The sequence below is a fragment of the Cetorhinus maximus genome, chromosome 1 (genome assembly GCF_964194155.1).
Source record: "Cetorhinus maximus chromosome 1, sCetMax3.hap1.1, whole genome shotgun sequence".
NCBI classification, from domain to species: Eukaryota; Metazoa; Chordata; class Chondrichthyes; order Lamniformes; family Cetorhinidae; genus Cetorhinus; species Cetorhinus maximus.
In genome coordinates, this window is record NC_135879.1 from 94312037 (window position 1) to 94332668 (window position 20632).

Below are 20632 nucleotides of genomic sequence, written 5' to 3' on the forward strand. Positions count from 1 at the left end.
GGAGGGTAGAGGATGGAAAGGTGGCCAGGACAGCAATGGAATAATCAAGGCTAGAAGTAACAAAATGCACGAACGAGGGCCAGAGTTGTGTGTTATGCAATCTATCCTCTGTAACTTGGGTGCTCCATTATGTGGTGCCAGACAGCAAATGCCTACCGTCAATATGTTGAGTTGCTAATGTGGTGTGGTTCAAACACAGGCCCGAAACTTTATCACATAGGGGAGGAAGCACGTAATACTGGTTGGTTCTGGAGTAGCTTTGGAAAATGTCATGGAGGAAGATTACTTTGGAGATTTCAATAAGGGAGGGAGAGAATATATGGAAAAGAATGAGAGGCATATACCCCCGTAAAAAAGGAATAAAAATCTCAACCTGTGTGCTTTAATGTAGAATATCTGCAATGCATAAAGCAAAATATGTATAATGTATAAAACAGAATGCATGTACTATATAAGTAAAATGCAGGAGATTTCTTACCTGTTTTGGAATTTGTCCAAAATTATTTATGAAGCCGATAGTTGCAGTTTCCTTGAGTGGATCATTGATATTATAAATGTCCACTTGCCCTTCATAAAAGAGATGGTGAAAGACATTGACTGCTTCTACTGCAGGTGCACCTTGCTGTTTGTAGCCAAAGATCAAGTCGATCCATTCATGTAAGTGTGAACTGACATAGTCGCATTCCAGTGCCTGAAATAAAGACATAAATTAAAGATACAGCAAAAATGTAACCGATCAAATAAGGTGATGTAAAATCAACATTTATTTCAAATGTAAACATCTGTCTCTTTATATGAGAGAACTGATGACTTTTACTTAACACTAAAGATAACTAGTATATTCAAAGTACAATAACATTATATATTTTTGTACAATTGTTCAAAATGTTTATTCTTTGAATTTGGGATAACAGCAAAAATACCACCAACCTATACAATCCTGCATGCCAATACTGCCAGTGCCAATAGGAGGAGTACTTAATGCAAGGTGGGTCAGTTTTCCATTTGATGAGAAGTCATATTTAGTGGACCAGCTAAAACACTGTAATGGAGCTGCCAGACTACACAGACACTTCTACTGTACTGGAATTAAAAACAGAATGCCAGATTCCTGCAATCTACTATTGTAGGGGATTTTATCTAGCATTCCAGGGAATAAGTGAAACCTCCAGATGTGGCAGGCATCCTGATTATTCAGCATCATGTGACTGGAAAGCCAGTGCTACAATAATTTAGCAACCATGCTACTTAAATATTCTATTTGCTGTAATGACAAATTACCTAAATATACAAACTTAATCAATGTTGTTTAAAATAGAGAATTGAACACCCTTCATCCTGAAGCTCGAACATTTAAAATTAATACAAGATAAATGCATATAAATATTTTGAACTCAAGAATCTCAGTGCTAAGTAATACACAACATAAATAGTCAAAGAAAAATATTAGTGGCAGTAATATTACCTTACGATGAACTCTGATAAATTCTCTTGGGTCCCCTTTAGCCCATGGTGGCAGCAATACATCACCCAATTTTGTACCATTCTGCTTATAACCTAGATATAGAAGATTAATGATTATTGTAAACACGATTAAAAAGCATACCCAATTTACATTTACTATGTTTGCTCATCCAGATAGAGAATCACATGCCATGATCAAGGGCTCCAGCAGAGAGTTGGTCTATGTGCACCTTGCGAAATCCTGGGCACATGGCAAATATTTCACGCAAATTAAAACTGGAAATTTATAGGTTGCCCACCTGCAATTTCTCTGACATGATCCTTGCAAGCACATCTCACTGGGAGCACTGGATTTTGGAATCAACCCTAAAAGGCTGTTCTGGCAGAGGTGAAATGCAAATAATGTTGGCACTCGGCATCAACACCACCAATACTCTTGCAAATTTTACTTAAGCACAACAATTTCCATAGTATGTAAAATGCTTCTTTCATGAGAAGTCTAAAGTCATCATTTCAAATTTCTCCCATCACAACCATGAAGGTCATGAGGTTGAAAATTTTGTGAAAATTGATGGGGCTCCACGATCCTTACTACGCTGCACAACTTTGTAGAAATTCATTTCCTGTCTTAGGTATTCCTCACGTGATCCAACTATTGCTGTCTAATTATTCTGCAGGCTTCCAAAGCATCAGGCGTGCATGTGACAAAGTCCAAAGAGCCACTTAATATTACAAATAGCAGTTGGGGGGGTGGCGTGTTGTCTGTACCTTACATAGATACTTTTTTTCCCAGTTGCAAAAAGATAGCTTCAACGTGGGTTGTTGACTTTTGGGACTGAACAGCTCCTGCTCTCCTACCAGCAAGTTTTTACACATTCAGCTAAATATTTGCATGTCTGTTGCTCCATAATCAGCTAGGTGCCAAGGTGTGGCATTAATTTTCACCAAATTGGTTTATTTAAGGCTTTTCATCTATGTAGCACAATATGCTGCTTTTTTTCCCAATCACAATGCAAATAGATCCTTACTGCCACAAGAAATTGCTGGACCACATGAAGTACTATCAGGCCCTGTTCTCACCTGCAAAAACCTCCCACTATTCCAGGATCACCCAAGAATGCAAACGTATCTCCAGCCTCTTTTCTCTGCAAACCATCATCTTGAATTCCTCTCTCCCCTATCTCCTCCAACCTCATCTCCAACATGTGTAAGGAGCTCATGATTGCTTTGTCACTAAGATTGAAATCATCCAATCAGCTGCTTCTGCCACTGCCCTCCCTCCTCCGAGCCCACCAGGCCAAATTTCCTCTTAGTTCCCCTCTGCACGAGTCCTGAACTTGCATATTTCTCGAGTTTCTCCTCCATCTTCTCGTTTCCTCTCAGAGGTCATCTTGTCCATGAGATTCACCTCCTGCACTCGACTCTATTTCCACTAAACTATTGATCGTTCAACATTCCCTCCTGGCTCCCATTTAGTTAATATTGTTAACTATTCTTTCTCCTCAGGTATTGTTCCCCTCCCTTTCAAATCTGCCATCATCACTCCTCTCCTAAAATGCCAACCAGATTCCTCCATTTTTGCAAACTATCATCCAATCTCCAACCTCCTTTTCTACTCCAAGTCCTTGAACATCTTGTTACCTTCCGAATCTGAGCCCAGCTTTCCCAGGATTACATGTTTGAATCTGTCCAATCACACAATTAAGAGAAAAGTACCTCCTAGAGACATCTGCTGTTCCCCAGGGGTACACATATCAAACTTTGAGAACCACCGATTTAGATTAATTTTTACTTAGCTGAGTATCCCTGTAGATGAACTCAACCTACATTGAAACATAAAGATGAATTTTCAATCCAGAAAATTAACCACTATTTTTTTTTTAGGGACGCTGCAAAATTTCAGGTGAGACATTAAACCATGGCTTCAACTGTCCACTCAGGTGGGTGTAAAATATTTCATATCACCATTCCACGAAGAGCCCTGGTGTCCTTTTCAATATTTATTTCCCAACCAACAGCGTTAAAACAAATTATTGCCAAGTGCAAACTGATTGCCATATATACCTACATTGCAACAGTGACTACATTTCAAAAATACTTAATTGGCTGTAGAGCTCTTTGGGCTGTGAACGGCATTATATAAATGCAAGTTTTTTTCTTTTATTATATGATAAAATTCAACATTTATAAATGGTAAATTCATAATCTTACATTTCTTAAAAGGAACTTTGCTCAAACGGATTAGAGACTGGAGAATTGTATGTAGTATATATCAGCCCTATTTCCAACCTGCAGTCCCTTCAAGTACAGCTTACTGTTAGTAATGTGGGTCAGTGAATCTTTTCTATAATCTCTATGCTCACATGCACAGTCATACCTAGGTCAAAGTTGTTGGAGTTTAGGAGAAACTCTGGAAGGTAAAAGAATTCTGGGATGAGTTCTTTTACGTCAGCCATGTTGTGTTTGGATGCCGAATACCAGGCCTCTCGTACACTGTGAAACATACGGTCAGCTAGATCAAAATGACCACCCTGGGAAAGGAGAATGACAAGCAAATAACATGATGAAGGTTCAGCAATGAAAAAATGTTCTTTACTTGAATTTAAAACTAGATACGTTAGCTTGAAGTTGGTGCTGAAATAATTATACATGCAATTGCACGAGTTACCTGAAGCCGGAGAAATATTTGAGTGAATGGCTCCATTCTTACTAAATATGAAGCTACAATCATGGCAGAAGAATAGTGTGTACCATAATGATATGCTGGTGTTTCACCTAGAAATCAAGAACAGGACACAAATTAACCACAATCAACTTACATTATTTTCAAAATAAATAGCTTGTTCCAAATAAAAAATAATAAATCTACACACCACTAATATTTTAAATTATACTGTTAAAGAAGCATTTCATCCAGTTTAACATTTCATTTCTAATATCAAAATTTGTAACGAAACTGCTCATGAAAATCTGAGTGGCAGCAATCAGAAAAACTGCAAACAAACAGTGATAGTTCTGCGTAGAAAAGGCACTATTTATATTGCATGCAAGTAGAATTCCATCTCTGTAAATTTCTTTACCATTTGGGTCTTCCCAGTCCTTATAGCGTTTCTTATACTGAGCTAATCTCTCATCGGTCTGAGCCCCCATTGGTTTAGCCAGGTTCCTAAACGTTTTGGGATTTGTAAGATCAAGTTCCTATATAAAGAAAAGGAATTACTCACAAACACTTGCTTTTGGGTTTTTTAGCAGATAAATCAGAAGTAAAATTATAGTTTCGGTGAGTCACATGAAAAAGAAATTACTAAAGGTTTAAAATATATCAATATTCAGCAGTTCAGTCTTCTATTATTACAATTCGATCTCACATACACTTTGCTTGTGAAGTCTGGATCTAACCAACTGTTAACTGATATATCAATATTGTTCGCTAAGGGCTACTTTTAAATTATATCTTTAAATGGACATGCAGGAAATGCTGATATTCGGGGAAGTTAGAAAATATTTCTAAATATTCCTAGTATTCTCAGGGTTCAGTAATGATTACATTGAATTAACAAGCCAGAGAACCCGAGTTCAAGCCATCATGACAGTTCGAGAATAAGGATCAAATTAGTAAAAAAAATCTGTAAATAAAGAAGTGGTATCAAGAAGCAGCTACTGGGTTGTTGTAAAAAACCAACTGGTCCATTACAACAATAGCTTGAATTTATATAGTGCCTTTATTGTGGTACGATGTTCCAAGGCGCTTCACAGGAGTGTTATCAAACAAAATTTGACTCCGAGGCAAGTAGACATTAAGGCAGATGACCAAAAGCTTGGTTAAAGAGGTAGGTTTTAAACAGTGTCTTGAAGGAGGAAAGTGAGGTCAAGCTGAAGAGATTTAGGGAGAGAGTTTCAGAGGTTAGGGCCTTAGCAGCTGAAGGCATGACCAACAATGGAGGAGATTAAAATCAAGGATGCACAAGAGGCCACAATTGGAGAACTGCAGGTATCTTGGAGGGTTCTAGGATATTACAAAGAGATAGAAATAGACAAGGCTATGGAGGGGGATTTGAAAACATTAGGGAATGAAACCTGCCAATTAATGAGATTAACACTTAACTATCTTTGAAGTGACTTAGAAAGAAACTCAGCTGTATCAAGCCATGTGGGCAACTAGGAATGGGCCTTGTTAGAGAAGCCCATATCTCCAAAATGAAACAAAATTACAATGTAGTCGTAAACAACTGTTTAATAAAACACAATAAGGTATAAATCAATGTTCCTTCATAGACACTTTTAGATAATTGATTTCAAAAGCTTTCATACCTCAGAATCATAATCTGCAAGGATCCATGGGAATACTGGATACTGCATCAAGTCATTGTAGGATCTGCCTGCTAATGTGTTTAGATGCATGAGATATTGGAAATTACTGATTTCTCCTCTCTAGAAGAAAGACAACAAAGAATGTAATGATCTTGTTTCCTTTGTTACACACACAAAGCAACAAATTTAAAATAATTTTATTAATAAGCATTAGATAGATCAAGGATGTCCAACTTTCTGGGGTCACATGTTCTACACGTCAAAGCTAGCGAGTGGGCAGCTTATTAGTAAGACCTCCATACACGAAAAATGGGAGGACCCACTTTATCACAAAAACTTGATATTTGAAACCTTCTACATAGAGAATAAAATGAAGCATTCCTTTTCCCCATCTCACCCTAAAATGAAAAGTCTCTTGGTTTAATTAAAGTATTGCCATGGGTTTAATCACTTGTGCAAAGAAACCTTGCGGGAAAAGTGGGAAGAAGTGGTGGTGAAGTTTAGGTTAACAGAAGCCAAGATTTGGTGTTGGGTGGCTCACATGAAAGGAAAGAGAATGTGTGGCTGAAAGACTCATGTGGGAAGGAGAGGCTCCATTTCATGGGACACTTCCACCAGTACTGGGACAGGAAGAAGCTGTAGTGCTGGGACAAGCTCCACCCGAACAGGAGTGGGACCAGTGTACAAGCGGAAAGGATCAATAAGGCTGTCACAGAATTGTTACGGTGCAGAAGGAAGCCATTCTGCCCATCGTGTCTGCACATGCTCTCCAAATGAGCATTATGACTCAGTACCATTCTCCTGCCTTTTCCCTGTACCCTGCACATTGTTTCTATTTAAATAATCATCTCATCATCATCAATGCCTTGATTGAACCTGCCTCCACCACCCTCCCAGGCAGTGCATTCCAGACCCGAACCATTTGCTGTGTGAAAGAGATTTTTCTCACATCGCGTTTGCTTCTTTTGCAAATCACTTTAAATCTGTGCCCTCTTGTTCTCGATCCTTTTATGAGCAGGAACAGTTTCTCCCTATCTACTCTGTCCAGCTCCCTCACGATTTTGAACATCTCTATCAAATCTCTTAGCCTTCCCCTCTCCAAGGAGAACAGTCCTAACTTCTCCAATCTATCTTCATAACTGAAGTTTTTTGTAAACCTCTTCTGCACTGTCTCCAATGCGTTCACATCCTTCCTGAGGTCCCTCTGCTTCTGTACACCCTTAAGAGTTGCACCCCTTATTTTACATTGTCTCTCCATGTTCTTCCTACCAAAATTAATCACCTCACACTTCTCTATATTGAACTTCATCTGCCCACTTGACCAACTTGTCCATGTCCTTCTGAAGTTCTAAACTGTCCTCCTAACAGTTTACAATGCTTTTAAGTTATGTATCACACGCAAACTTTGAAATCGTCCTCCGCACACCAAGATCTAGATCATTAATGTATATCAGGAAAAGGGTCCCAATACCGACCCCTTCCTCCAGTCCAAAAAATATCCATTACCCATTACTCGCTGTTTTCTATTACTCAGTCAATTTTGCATCAACATTGCTACTGTCCCTTTTATTCCATAAGCTATAAACTTTTCTCAAGTCTGTTGTGCTGCACTGTATTGAATGCCTTTTGGAAGTCCATGCACTCCACATCAACAGCATTACTCTCATCATGTTACCTCTTCAAAAAAAGCTCCAGCAAGTTAGTTAAACACGATTTTCCCTTAAGAAATCCATGCTGGCTCTTCCTAATAAATCAACATTTTCCCATGTGACGACTAATGTTATCCCGAATATTTGTTTTTAGAAGCCTCCCCACCACCGAAGTTAAACTGACTGGTCTGTAATTGCTGAGCTTATCCTTACAACTTTTTTTGAACAAGGGTGCAATGTTTGCAATTCTCCAGTCCTCTGGCACTGATTATGGCCTGCGCCCCTGCAATTTCCACTCTTACTTCCTTCAATATCCTTGGATGCATCTCATCCAGTCCCTTGTAAACTTTAAGTACCGACAGTTTATCCAATACCACCTCCTTATCAATTTTGGTCCCTTCCAGTGACAGAGTTTCCTCATCACACATATTAGGCAAATAGTCAAGAACAGCAAAAGCTAGGTCTAATATGCAATTTAGATGCGAATAATTTGACTACAGATTCAATGATGCTGCCTAACATGACACTGATTGAATGATCGCGTTGCAAAACTTTTGCTGCATATTCTGTTATATTTACATGCAAAGTGGGAGAGGCAATGCAATCAGTGGAGGCAGTCAGAAAATTTACAATGAGTTGGACAAAATATGGGTGTGGGCAGGTGAAATTTAATGGAGACAAATGCAATATACGTCACATAAGAAGGAAAAGAAATAAGTGCGACACACACTGTGAATGGCGTTGAAATAGCCAAGCATGGAACTGAAAGAGACCTAGGAGTCTTAGTAGAATTGACTCTTAAAAATAAAACCATAGAAAAGTTATGGCACAGAAAGAGGCCATTCAGCCCATTGTGTCTGTGGCGGCCATAAGAGGAGAGAAAAAAAAACTGGCCGCTCATTTTTAATTCCACTTTCCAGCACCTGGTCTGTAGCCTTGCAGGTTATAGCACTTCAGATACAGATCCAGGTGAATGTTTCAGCCTCAACCAATAATTTAGGCAGCACATTCCAGACACCCTCCACCCTCTGGATGAAAATGTTTTTCCTCATGTGCCCTCTAATCCTTCTAACAATCACCTTAAATCTATGCCCCCTGGTAATTGACCCCTCAGCTAGGGGAAACAGGTCTTTCCTGTCTACCCTATCTAGGCCCCTCATAATTTTGTACACCTCAGTTCGGTCACCCTTAGCCTTCTTCAAGCCCTGTCAATCTCCTCTGTACTCTCTCTAGAGTAATTATGTCTTTCCTGTAATGTGGTGACCAGAACTGTACACAAAATTCCAGCTGTGGCCACAGGGATCTGTGGACATGCAATCCAAGGTCTCTCACTTCTTCTACCCCTCTCAATATCCCCCCATTTATTGAGTATTCCTCAGCTTTGTTTTCCCTCCTCAAATGCATTACTTCACACTTCTCTGGATTGAATTCCGTTTGCTACTTATCCACCCAACCATTGATATTATTCTGGAGACAACAGCTATCCTCTTCACTATCAACTACACGGCTAATTTTTGTTTCGTCTGCAAATTTCCCAATCATGCCTCCTGTATTTTAAGTCCAAATCATAACATATACAACAAACACCAAGGGACCCAACACTGAGCCCTGTGGAACGTCACTGGAAACCACTTTCCACTTGCAAAAACATCCACCGACCATTACCCTTTGTTTCCTGTCACTGAGCCAATTTTGGATCCAACTCACCACCTTCCCCTGTATCACATGGAATCTCACTTTTCTGAGCAGTTTGCTGTGTGGGACCTTATCAAATGCCTTACTGAAATCCATGTAGATAACATCCACTGCATTAACCTCATCAATCCTCCTTGTATTTCCTCAAAAAATTCTATTAACTTAGTAAGACACGATCTTCCCCTAACAAAACCATGCTGACTATCCCTGATCAACCTGTGCTATTCCAAGTGACAGTTTACTGTGTCTCTCAGAATTGATTCCAATAATTTGCCCACCGCTGAAATCAGGCTGATTTGTACAGGTCCCACCTTCCCCAGAACCGATCCCAATGCCTCAGGAATCTGATGCACTCCCTCCTATACCAGTTTCCATTCACGTGTTCAATCGCTCAGTTCTCCTAATTTTATACTCACTTGCATGTGGGACTGGAAGTAATCCTGAAGTTACTGCTTTAGAGGTCCTGCTTTTTAATCTCCTTTCTAGCTTTCTGAAATCCACTTTCAGGACCTCATCCCCTTTCCTACCTAAGTCATTGGTACCAATGCTGACCAACCTCTGGCTGATCACCCTGCACCAGAGGAATGTACTACAGCCGCTCCGTGACATCCTTGACCTTGGCACCCGAGAGGCAACATGTTTGTTCCCCTAACTAATGAATCTCCTATCACTATTGGTCTTCCCCTCTTCCTCCTCCCCTCCTATATAGCAGAGCCACCCGTGATGCCACAAACTTGGCTCTGACTGCACTCCCCTGAGTAACCACCAGTATCCAAAATGGAAAACTGATGGACAAGTGGGACCCTGGGGGACCCTTGCACTACCTGTCTGGTTCTCTTGGACTGCCTGGCTGTCACCCATTCCCTTTCTGCCTCCAGGCTCTCTGAACGTGCTATCCACGTAGCTCTCAGCCTTGCAGATACGCCACAGTGACTCCAGCCACCAAGCTCCAAAACCCGGATGTCAAGGTTCTACAGCTTGTGACACTTCCTGCACATATGGTCGTCTAGGACACAGGTAGTGTCCACAACTTTCCACATATTACGGGACACACATTCCACATGACTGAGCTGTCTTGCCATTTCTTCAATTTACTTTTAACAAGAGTGTTTTTTTCTAATTTTCAGCTACTTGAGGACCCTCCCTAACAGCAGTTTCTCACCAACTGATGAACTTGTGTTCCTCCTGTGATGTTACTCTTGGATGTTTTCAAAACTCAGCCCTCTAATGCAGCTTTTCAACTCCTGGTCTCCTGCAGGCAAACTCGCAGCAATTCCGCTCTGTAACAGTGCACTCTGTGACAGGGCAGTTAAACCTCTCTTATTTATGTCCAACCAATGAGTGACAACAAATAGTCAAAGAATATTGAACTCCATAAATGAAACTGTAGCAGACTAGTAAGAAATCATAGTCAAATTGTACAGGCTAGGCTGTTCAGATGACACCTTGTGTACTTTGTCCAGTCTGGGCACAGACACAAGGGAAAAATTCAAGTGCTGGAGGTTGTGTAAAAAGGAGTCATGGGGTTGTCCCTAGTGTTAAGAGTCAGACGAGAGAAATTTGGGCTTTTCAGCCTGAAATGGAGACGGTAGAGAGGGATCTTAGAGGTGTACAAGATTGTAAAGGTAAATCAATAGTATTGTGCCAAGTTAAATTGAGAGTAAGCCAAAGGGGCAGAAATTCAACCTGGTAAAAAAAATCAGGAGGTTTTACTTCAGACAAAGAATGATCAACATTTACAAGAGGCTTTCAGATAAATAGTGGAGGCAAAAGCTTTGGAAACATTTAAGAAACAACATGATGCTGCAATTGGGAGATACCAAGTTTTTTTTGCATGAATTAAGATTATCTTGTACATTTATTTCACACCACGGACACTGTGACAAATGTTAGGCCATCTTGTTTAGCTTTCTGCTCTGCCATCCATTTCATTTTTACTTGCCTCCCATCTTTGTGTTACAGACTTCTCTCCAACCAATGTACTGAGCAAACCGGACCTGGGAACAGATAACACACAATGTTTTTACCTTGTACTTAGATTCATTAAAAAAATACAAAAACACAAATCAAAATACCTCAAGATGTCTTGACCATGGTTGGCTTAAATTAAGTTACTTGCTTCCTGCATGAAAAGCTTCAGTAACTTAATTTAGTGTTAGTAGCATTCTTTCCCATACTTTTAGCAGGACACAATAACAAAAAGAATACATGCTTAATATTTTGTTCTGTTTTTGGTTACATGAACACATGAAATTCACTTAATCTGTATCTAATTTTGTGATATAAGGTACACATATATTGAACACAACTGTTGACTTTTTCCAGAGGTGGCAGAGACTGCCAAAACATCATAAGGATGTGAAAAGGATAAGAAATCCTAAGGAGGCAGTGGTAGTGCTCAGCTTCTTATATTGAACACGTGGGATCCACGATAACTGAATGGCCAAACAAAAGAATTTGGGCATCTCTGCTCAGGGTCATAACATTTCTTCTAACCTCCCATTTTACAATTCTGAACTAATCCTAAAGGGCTGCTTTTAACCATGCTCACCTGGCTGTGTGACTGGACAGCTAAAATGGCTGCAGTAACTTGTTGCGAATTTTATTTTTTCCCCCTTCTGGACAATGAGGTCTGGAATGCTCCTTTGGGTCCCACAAAGAAATCTGAGCCTCCCCTACCCCAGACATCATCCTCCTCACAACTAACCATTCACCCAAGTGTGGGGACTGTTCCTTTGAACTCTGTTGCCTAAAATGCTGCTCGAACATGTTGGTCAGCTCATGCTTTCTACCTGGTTTGGAACAGGGAAGAATGACAAAACCTATGCAAATGAGGCCCAGGAGCAGAAATCGCTCAAGCCTTATACTGCACAGGGTCAGTTCACCATCTAGCATGGCCCACAGTTCCTTGACTCGCACTGAGGAGGTAAAATTGGAGCTTAAGTTTATATTTCAATGTTACTGATTTATTAGCCAGCACAAATACTTTTGCTTTTAAATAGCCATTCACTATTTAGTCCCCTCAATCCTTTTTGCAATTTTGGATACTTCTATTACATTTTTCCTTAATCTCTGCTTTAGAAAATCTTTGGTTTTCAGGCTTGTAACATTACTTAAGGGACAATTTATTGATTTTGTGCTCCTAGCAACACTTCATTGAATTTTGGGTGCACCGTTTTTATAGCCGGCCAGATCTTTTGCGCATTAATTTAAATGTGTCAGGACTGCAAAAGTAGAAAATTTACCCTCATACATTTCACTCATGTTATCTTCCTAATAAACCTACAGTGCATCTCTTTCCAACACTGCAATGTCTTCTCTAAACTATAGGTATTAAATTTTACAAGGTACACCAACTACAGTATATCCATCTAAAAGATCCAAGATAGGAGAGCAAATATACTTTACAAAAAGAGAAGCCAGATATTGTTGTGGTTTGGAGTAATAGAGCAAGATGTCTAACTTCTCAACAGTATGGAGATTGCCAAGAGTATGATAAAGTAAATTTAAATTATGAAGGCAAGAATAATCTAAATGGGGGGGGGTGGATGGGTAAAAAGATTTAAAAATATGGTTTATCTCTATGACAACAAATGCAGTTGCCACCATTGTAAATTCTACATAATACTGCTGAATATAAAGAGTTATCCTCCAATGGCACTCAACAATTCTAAACTTTCACTAGTAGCTGAGGGAAATCAGGCAACAGATCTCATATCTTTATGTAAACATAACCAAACAATTTCTATCCTTGATCATTGTTGAAAAAAAAGAGATATGTCGAAGCTTTCCATCTTGCACTCTTCAGGACACTTTACAAGAATACCAGTATAGGTGGAAGACAACAATTTATACTGTATGTGAAGAGAGTCCTGATTGGTTGGCAAGTGCATTCTGATTGGTAGAGGCGTTGCCATGGAGAATGCACCAATGATGGTGACTGACAGTTAGCTGCCAAGCATTGGTTGAAATTAAACCAGGTAGCTTGACCCTGATTGGTCAAGGTATTGCCCTGAGGAATGAGTCAGTGAATGGCTGTCACTTATTTAAACAAAATGTCTCTTTTTCCAGCAATACTCAAGTTCTGTACTACCAAACGACTAATTTCCATTCTATTAATTTATAACTCAATCTTACAAAACATTAGAGAAACAACCTGTAAAACACTAAGAAAACCCCAGGATACTATGGTAAGCTTCACTTACCCTTGTTCCACACTTGTATTGGGCCTTTGGCCAGAAACAGACTCAGAACTGTCAGTTAAAGAGGGAACCACAGCTAAAAATCTGTAACACAAATTCAGTAAATTGAAGTGATTACCTTTGCATAATAATTAACTTCAAATAATTAAATTACTGAGCTTTACTGAAAAATATAACAACCAGGTAATAGAAGGGATGCAAGAAAGGAAAATTAAACTGAAAAAATAAATCAATTTTATATAATAATTTCTTATTCTTATTGTGGTAACACATGGAACTAAATCACTATATGTATTATGTAACCATTCTTGTTTACAGCCACAGTAAGATTTAAAAGAAAATCAGTTCATGAAGCCAGTCTTCACACGGTTATTTGTTAAACAACTACTTTAATTTCAAGGTCGGCATAGATTTATAAACAGCTAGCAGGTTTAGGTTAGCATTTTTTTTTGTTAAGGGGAATTGACAAAAATCTGACTTAGTACTTTGCGTGAGAGTTAGCCTTGTGATCTGCAGCTGCTTCTGCACCGAAATAAAATATAACAAGATTAAACTTGCTATGATTTAAACATGGTACAATGTGTACTTATGAAAAGCTTTTAAAGTAGTAAAATGTCTCAAGGTACGTTATAGGAGCATTATTAAATAAAAATATGACACCAAGCCACATAAAAAGATATTAGCGCAGACATTAGCTCACCAAAAGCTTAGTCAAAGAGGTAGGCTTTAAGGAAGGGCCAAAGAAGCCCCAAGGTTTGACAGTGACTCCTTGTGGGTCCTCCTCCAGGCTGCCTGCGATAGGCAGGAGATCCTCATGAGTGCTGACAGGAAGGGGCAACCTCCCAGCCAGGCAATAGCAGCCTGGACAGAGGTCGCAATGGAGGTTAGCATCCTTGGGATCACCCAGTGAACCTGCCTGCAGAGCTGGAAAAGGCTCAATGGCCTTTTGAGGTCTGTAAGGGTGAGTGAGTCACCATTCTGGAGATGAACACATATGGAAGGGAGTGATGGGGTCAATTAAGGGATTGTCGAGTATTGCCCAAGTAAGGCGGCATGATGCAGTCATGCCACTCTGCATGCCAACAGGGGTTATGGGGGAGGAGCTGGAACTGCAACACCTGTTAGCTGGCAAAGAGCACTGGGATAAGTGTGCTGCCGGCAAAGTACATATTGGTCATATATTTGAAGGCCTAATAGTAGCACAGCATCACCATAATAATTTCCCTCTTTAATTACAGGAGAAGAGGGTGCACAATGCCAGACAGAGGAACAGGACCGGAGTTGCTGTACTACCTTGCTACCCACTGACGTGGTGGTCCTGGAGTTGGTTGCCAATGAAGGGAGCAGGGTAATAGGTAGAGGCAAGGTGGGAGGAAGGCCCCAGGGTCGTGAAATTACAAGGGTGCATTTCTAACATTCCAGCCAACAGGCTTCAATTGTGCATCAGCTCTGTGTGATGTGATGGTTTTGATTTGGATTTGTTAGCTGCTTTTATGGGAGTTTGTGATCATGTGGCTCCCTCTGCTTGATATTATTTGGTGAATCACATTGCCATTACATAGTCCTGGTGTTCATAACGGGGAGCTAACAGGAGAAAAGTGCCAAAGGTCAGGGAGGTGTTATTGAGCTGGAGATACTGCACTACTGGAAACTTTTAAGTATCAGAGCATTTCTTGTCTCAAGAGTATCCAGACCCTCTCATGGATTGACTTGCACAGCTGCCTGGTGCGGCTCACCCTACTCTTCATCGGACTCCTCATCAAAGGACCAGATTGTCTCCATCAATTCCTCCTCTTGACAGGGCTTACCTTCTCTGGAGGGCAACACACAGCAAATGACTACCATAAGGGACACTCTGGCTGGTGTGTATTGGAGAGCACCACCTGATCGGTCCAGACATCTGAATTGTATCTCGGGCAGACCACTGATTCCCTACTGGATTCATCGGCCATCTCTTTAGAGGGTATCCTTTCTCTTCGAACAGCCTGCCATCCAAAGCATTGGGGCCGGTAAACATTGCAGGTACCTTGGCGTGTCTAAGGATGTATGTGTCATGGCTACTTCCAGGATATCTTGCAACGTGTATACAGCAGCATTACTCATTGATTATAATCATACACTATCTGAATATTTATTTAGTGGTATTCTTTTCTGTTTATGAATGCCCCAGGCCATCCAGCTGTTGCTTTTATGGCTACATGAGTGCAGTCAATTACCTCTTGTAGCCGTGGGAAACCAGACATGGATGCAAGGCTGCTGGCTATTTCCACTTGACTTGCATTGTCAGATGTAAAAGAGATATAATGATAGGCATGCCTAAATATGCAGTGTTGGGCTTCAAGTTGGACGATGCCACTAAGGTCTCCACACGCTGACTGGAATGAACCGGAGGTGAATTTGAATGCCACTGTGACTTTTAAGGCCACAGGCTTCTGGTGGCCACCCATACAATTTGAGGCTACCTCACCGGAAAGTTTGTCACAGACCATCTCTCTTGATAGGCAAAGTCTTTGGAGGCACTGTCGCTCTGTCAAGTGCAGGTAAGACATTTTGCCCCTGTACATTTGGTTGGCAGGGTAGGGCATTCACCTACCTCTGCCTGCCTACTGCTGCTGCTTCCCCTTCGCAACCTCTCACCCCGTAGGAGGTTGCCCACCTTCCTGCACCTGATGGTGTATCTGCATCTGGCCAGCTGGCTTTCTCCTTCTCTGCTCTCCTCGCTGGAGGAGGTGCCTCAAACAGAATGGATAATTCCCATATCAGACTCTGATTTAGAGCACAAATGGTGCGGTGCACAATGTGCCATGCTCAATGTTGATGAGAGCACTTCCTTTTTGCCCCTTTCCCTGAGGAATTCCCCAAATGCAGATGCAAATGTTATGAAAGCCAAAATTTTCAACACTGGCTAAGGCTCACAGCTGAAGCAGCAGACTCTTTTGCTAAAGTCAGGCATAGACCCACTTGCAGCGGTTATATCCACCTTTTCAACAGCCCCTGAGAAAAAGAACGTAACTCCCACCGTCCATATTTCCTGTGCATCTACCGCATTATGGCATGGGCATCATTTTTTTCCAGTCAGTTGGATTGTAAACAAGTTTAATTGCTTATTAATTAGGTTTTTAAAAATGGTGGGTGGCCTGTCGAATTCAGCACTCGCCTGCCTACTGTATTATGCAAACCGGCATGATGACATTGGGTTTGCGACCCGATGTCATGGCACCAGAGTTTACACATCCACGTGACTACAGCAGTCCCACATTTCAAACGTAAAATTCAATCCCTTATGTCTTTTTTCAATCATGGAGTCTTGGAGTTCAGTTTGTTCTTTCCTCTTAGAGGAATTTTTTTTTGCACTCTGTTGCTCTACATTATTATTTGCCGATGTTATTGCCCATTTTATTTTCCTAAGTTCTGTTCTCAGCCCCATAAAAATCATCTTTTCTCCCATCCAACAACCTGGTTTTCATCTTTTTGTCCTTCTCTATGATTGTTTTAAAGCATATATTATAGTCATTATTAATTAGGTGTCGTCCTACTTTTACTTTTCATATTTGCTCTGGTTTATTCCCCAGTGCTAGATCCAATAGCAAATCACTCCTTATTGGGCATTTTACATATTGAGTTAGAATAGAGTCCTGTCTATATTGTAAAACTCCATTCCCTTATCCCCTTTACCCACCTCTTCTGTCCAATTAATATCAGGATAGCTGATATCCTTCATGATTATTCTATATTTTTTACTCAATTTACTAATCTGTCTGTATATTTTTTCCACCACCCTTCCACTATTAGGTGGCTTGCAGACAATCACACCTATTACTGTGATTTGATCCTTTATTTCTTTTATCTCTAATTTAATGGATTCTATTTTTGCCTTGCTGATAGCTGGGTCATTTGTTTCTACAGCAATTATACTATCTTGAATAAACAAGCTACTCCACCTCAATTTTCCTGGTTTTGGAGAAGATGCAGGGGGGGAAGGGGCTGAAGGAGGGGCAGGGCGAGGCAGGGTTGTGGGCAAGCGAGCATGGGGCGGATGGGCAATCGAGGGGTGGACGGGCAAGTAAAGGGGGGGAGGGGAGAGGGGGAAGGAGGGTTAGTCTCCTGTGGTCATGTATGTCTCCAGGTGAATGCCATGTTCAGCCCAATGAGGGAGGATAGCCAGGTTTGGAATTTTGGGAGTAGGTATGTACCAAGTTGGGAACAAAATCTCCCTTCTCCCTCCCTCCCTAATCGCACCATCCCCACCCCAGCAAAGTCTGCATAACCAACCCTGTACCTTAGCCGTGAGTGCCCCACAAACTACACAGCACTCACCTTGCTTAACATCCCTGCACCTGGTTAACAGTAACTCACTGGTGGCTTAACATAGTATTAATAGAAGTGGCCAATTAGCCGTTAAATCTCTGCAGGGCAGTCATTCTTCCCCTGGGCATGCTCCCCCATGACAATTTAGCTGGGGGGGGGGGGGGGGAGAGCGGTCAGAGGTCACTGATAACTAGTAGAGAAATCAGAGCATTGAGAAATGGATTGCGTCTGAATAAGAGGCATGATTGGAGTACAGTGATGGGTGCACTCAATAGCTGGAGGACATGAATGACCTGCTAAATTACAAGATTCAAAACTCATGGAGATAGCTTTCAAAAGCTACATGAACAAGAGGCAATGTAGCTGAAGTCAGGGATCCCACCAGCTGGCCAAATAGATCCATCATCAACATGATTAGTGACCAAATGGAACAGGAGTTTGTCTTGCACTCCAATTCACCGTTTGGCTAATGCATCAGAGCCCTTAATGGTGTTGAGGCATTCTCAGAACATCTCTCGAACATTTCCAGTGATGCTGCTGAGGCATGGGAATGACATTCGTGATGTGAAAATGGCCAGTTTCAGTACCATTAGTTGAGAATTCGAGGAGTCGGCTCACAGACAGATGATGCCGAGTGGGGAATTGCAGCGCGCTGGAGTCGCTCAGAGCTGGTAGCACCTCGACCAGCCCAGCCTCCTCAAAAGACACAAGCTCCTGGCATCACCTATGCCTAAAGGAAGCTGCGTGTGATTCGATTTTCCACTTTTATTTTAAGTATTTCAAGAATCCAGTTAGCACAGAAGCAGGGTGCTGACCATCAAATCAGGATCATCCCTCTGGTTCTGTGTAAATCATAGGAAGCAGCTTTAAAAAGATGGACTAGGGCATGGCAACTAGTTCCAGGCTGACACAAAGCTGAGAGATGGCTCCCCCGAACCTGCTCTCGGCCTTGTTATTGGCGGAAATTTTCCAGGCTGAGGCTTCCTCTTCTTGCTCGGCTTCTTCTCCGTGACCTCATGGTACAGCAGCTGGTGATTAGTGACAGCGCAGCCAAAAGTCTGCTGCATGGCAGCAGTGCGACAAGCCAGGACAACTGTTCCTCAACCTCCAATCACAGGTTCCCTCCCTCCTGTCCTTGCTGCTCCTGCAATCGTAGATTCTCTGGAGGAGCAGCAAGGGTAGAAGGAAGGGACCCTGTGATTGGAGGAGCTGGAGCAGCGAGCATTGGAGAAACAGAATCTGAGAGTGGAGGAGCATCTCTGTCTCTCCCATGCTCGCTGCTCCTCCAATCACAACTCTGTAGTCAGTTTCCGCTCTCTGGCCAACAGCAGAGTTATTAATTTTTTTTAAGCCCCACACCTTGAGCTTGCCCCGAAGGAGGAACATATATTCAAAATGGCAAATTTCTGAGACGCCAATGTCGGAAATTTGACAGCGGAAATTTCTCATCCCTGAATGAAGTCTTGAACCCAAGCTGAACATCGGTGAGCAGGTTGGTCCAAGTAAATGCCACTTGATAGCACTGTCGACAACAACTTCCATCATTGCTGATGTTTGAGAGTAGACTAATGGGGTGGTAATTGGCTGGATTGGATTTGTCCTGCTATCCATGGACAGGACATACCTGGGCAATTTTCCACATTACCTGGCAGATGCCACTGGAACAGCTTGGCTAGGGGCCTGGCTAGTTCCCCAAAGCACAAATCTTTAGTACTATTGCTGGAATGTTGTCAGGGCCCATAGCCTCTCTTTGCTGTTTCCAGTGCAATTGACCATTTCTTGACATCACATGGAGTGAATTGAATTAGCTGAAGACTGGCATCTGTGATGGTGGGAATTTCAGGAGACGGAGATGGATCATCCAAAACACCTCTGACTGGAGATGGTTGCAAATGCTTTAGCCTTGTCCGTTCCACTCACTTGCAGAGCTCGCCCACCCTTGAGCAGTGCATGTTTGTGGAGACGCCTCCTCCAATTAGTTGTTTAATTGTCTGCCACCATTTAAGAATGAACCTGGAAGGACTGCAGAGTTTCAATCTGATCCATTAGTTGTGGGATCGCTTAGCTCAGTCTATTGTATGCTGTTTCCTTTGTTTAGCAAGCATGTAGTCACATGCTATAGCTTCATCAGGTTGGCATCTTATTTTTAGGTATGCCTGGTGCTGATCCAGGCATGCTCTCCTCAACTTCTCATTGAAACAGGGTTGGTCCCCTGGTGTGACCGTAATGATAGAGTCAGAGATATGCTGGGCCATGAAATTACAATTTGTGGTTGAATACATTTCTATTGATGCTGACGGCCCACAGTGCCTCAGAGATGCCCGGTTTTGAGCTGTTGTGTTCTAAATCTATCCCATTTAGCACGGTGGTAGTGCCACACAATACAACAGAGTCGCCTTCAGTGTGAAGTTGGGCTTTTTCTCTGCATGGACTGTGCAGTAGTCACTCTTATCAATACTGTCATGGACAAACATATGCAGCAACTAGATTGGTGAGGACAAAGTTAAGCAGGATTTCCCCTCTTGCAAGACACAGGCAATTAAGTTTTGGATGACCTCAAGTTTACGGGGTATAGAATGTGGGAGGCCACCTCAGAGTGTATTGGAATAATAAGTCTAGGAGGTAACAAGGCATGAGCGTGGTTTCAACAGCAAATGAGCTGAGCTGAGACATAGCCCAAGTCAGGCTATATTATGGAGGTAGAAATAGGTAGTCTTAATGATGGCGCAAATATATGATCAGAAGCTCACCTTAGGGTCAATCACAGACTATTACAGCACAGATGCGGCCATTCAGTCCATTGAGTCGGTGCCAGCTCTTTCCATAAGCAATCCAGCTAGTTCGACTCCCTGCGCTTTCCCCATCTTCCTGCAATATTTTTCCCCTTCAAGAACTTTTCCAATTACCCTTTTGTAGGCTGCCATTAAATCAATATCCACTAATCTGTCAGGCAGTGGATCCCAAATCGTAAACATGTCTAAAAATGCTTTTTCTGATGTCACT

General features: G+C 41.6%; 1 protein-coding gene across 1 annotated transcript in view; it reads right to left on the reverse strand.

The window, feature by feature from the left end:
- wdfy3 (WD repeat and FYVE domain containing 3) overlaps positions 1-20632 on the reverse strand; it is a 405362-nt gene that overhangs the window by 54179 nt on the left and 330551 nt on the right. Inside the window, exons 49-56 of the mRNA XM_078543892.1 lie at positions 13325-13405; positions 11062-11116; positions 5776-5895; positions 4545-4662; positions 4133-4239; positions 3842-3995; positions 1466-1557; positions 479-691 (exon numbers count right to left, since the gene is read on the reverse strand). Of these exons, the coding sequence (XP_078400018.1) occupies positions 479-691; positions 1466-1557; positions 3842-3995; positions 4133-4239; positions 4545-4662; positions 5776-5895; positions 11062-11116; positions 13325-13405 (940 nt within the window). The remainder of the gene's footprint in view (positions 1-478; positions 692-1465; positions 1558-3841; positions 3996-4132; positions 4240-4544; positions 4663-5775; positions 5896-11061; positions 11117-13324; positions 13406-20632) is intronic.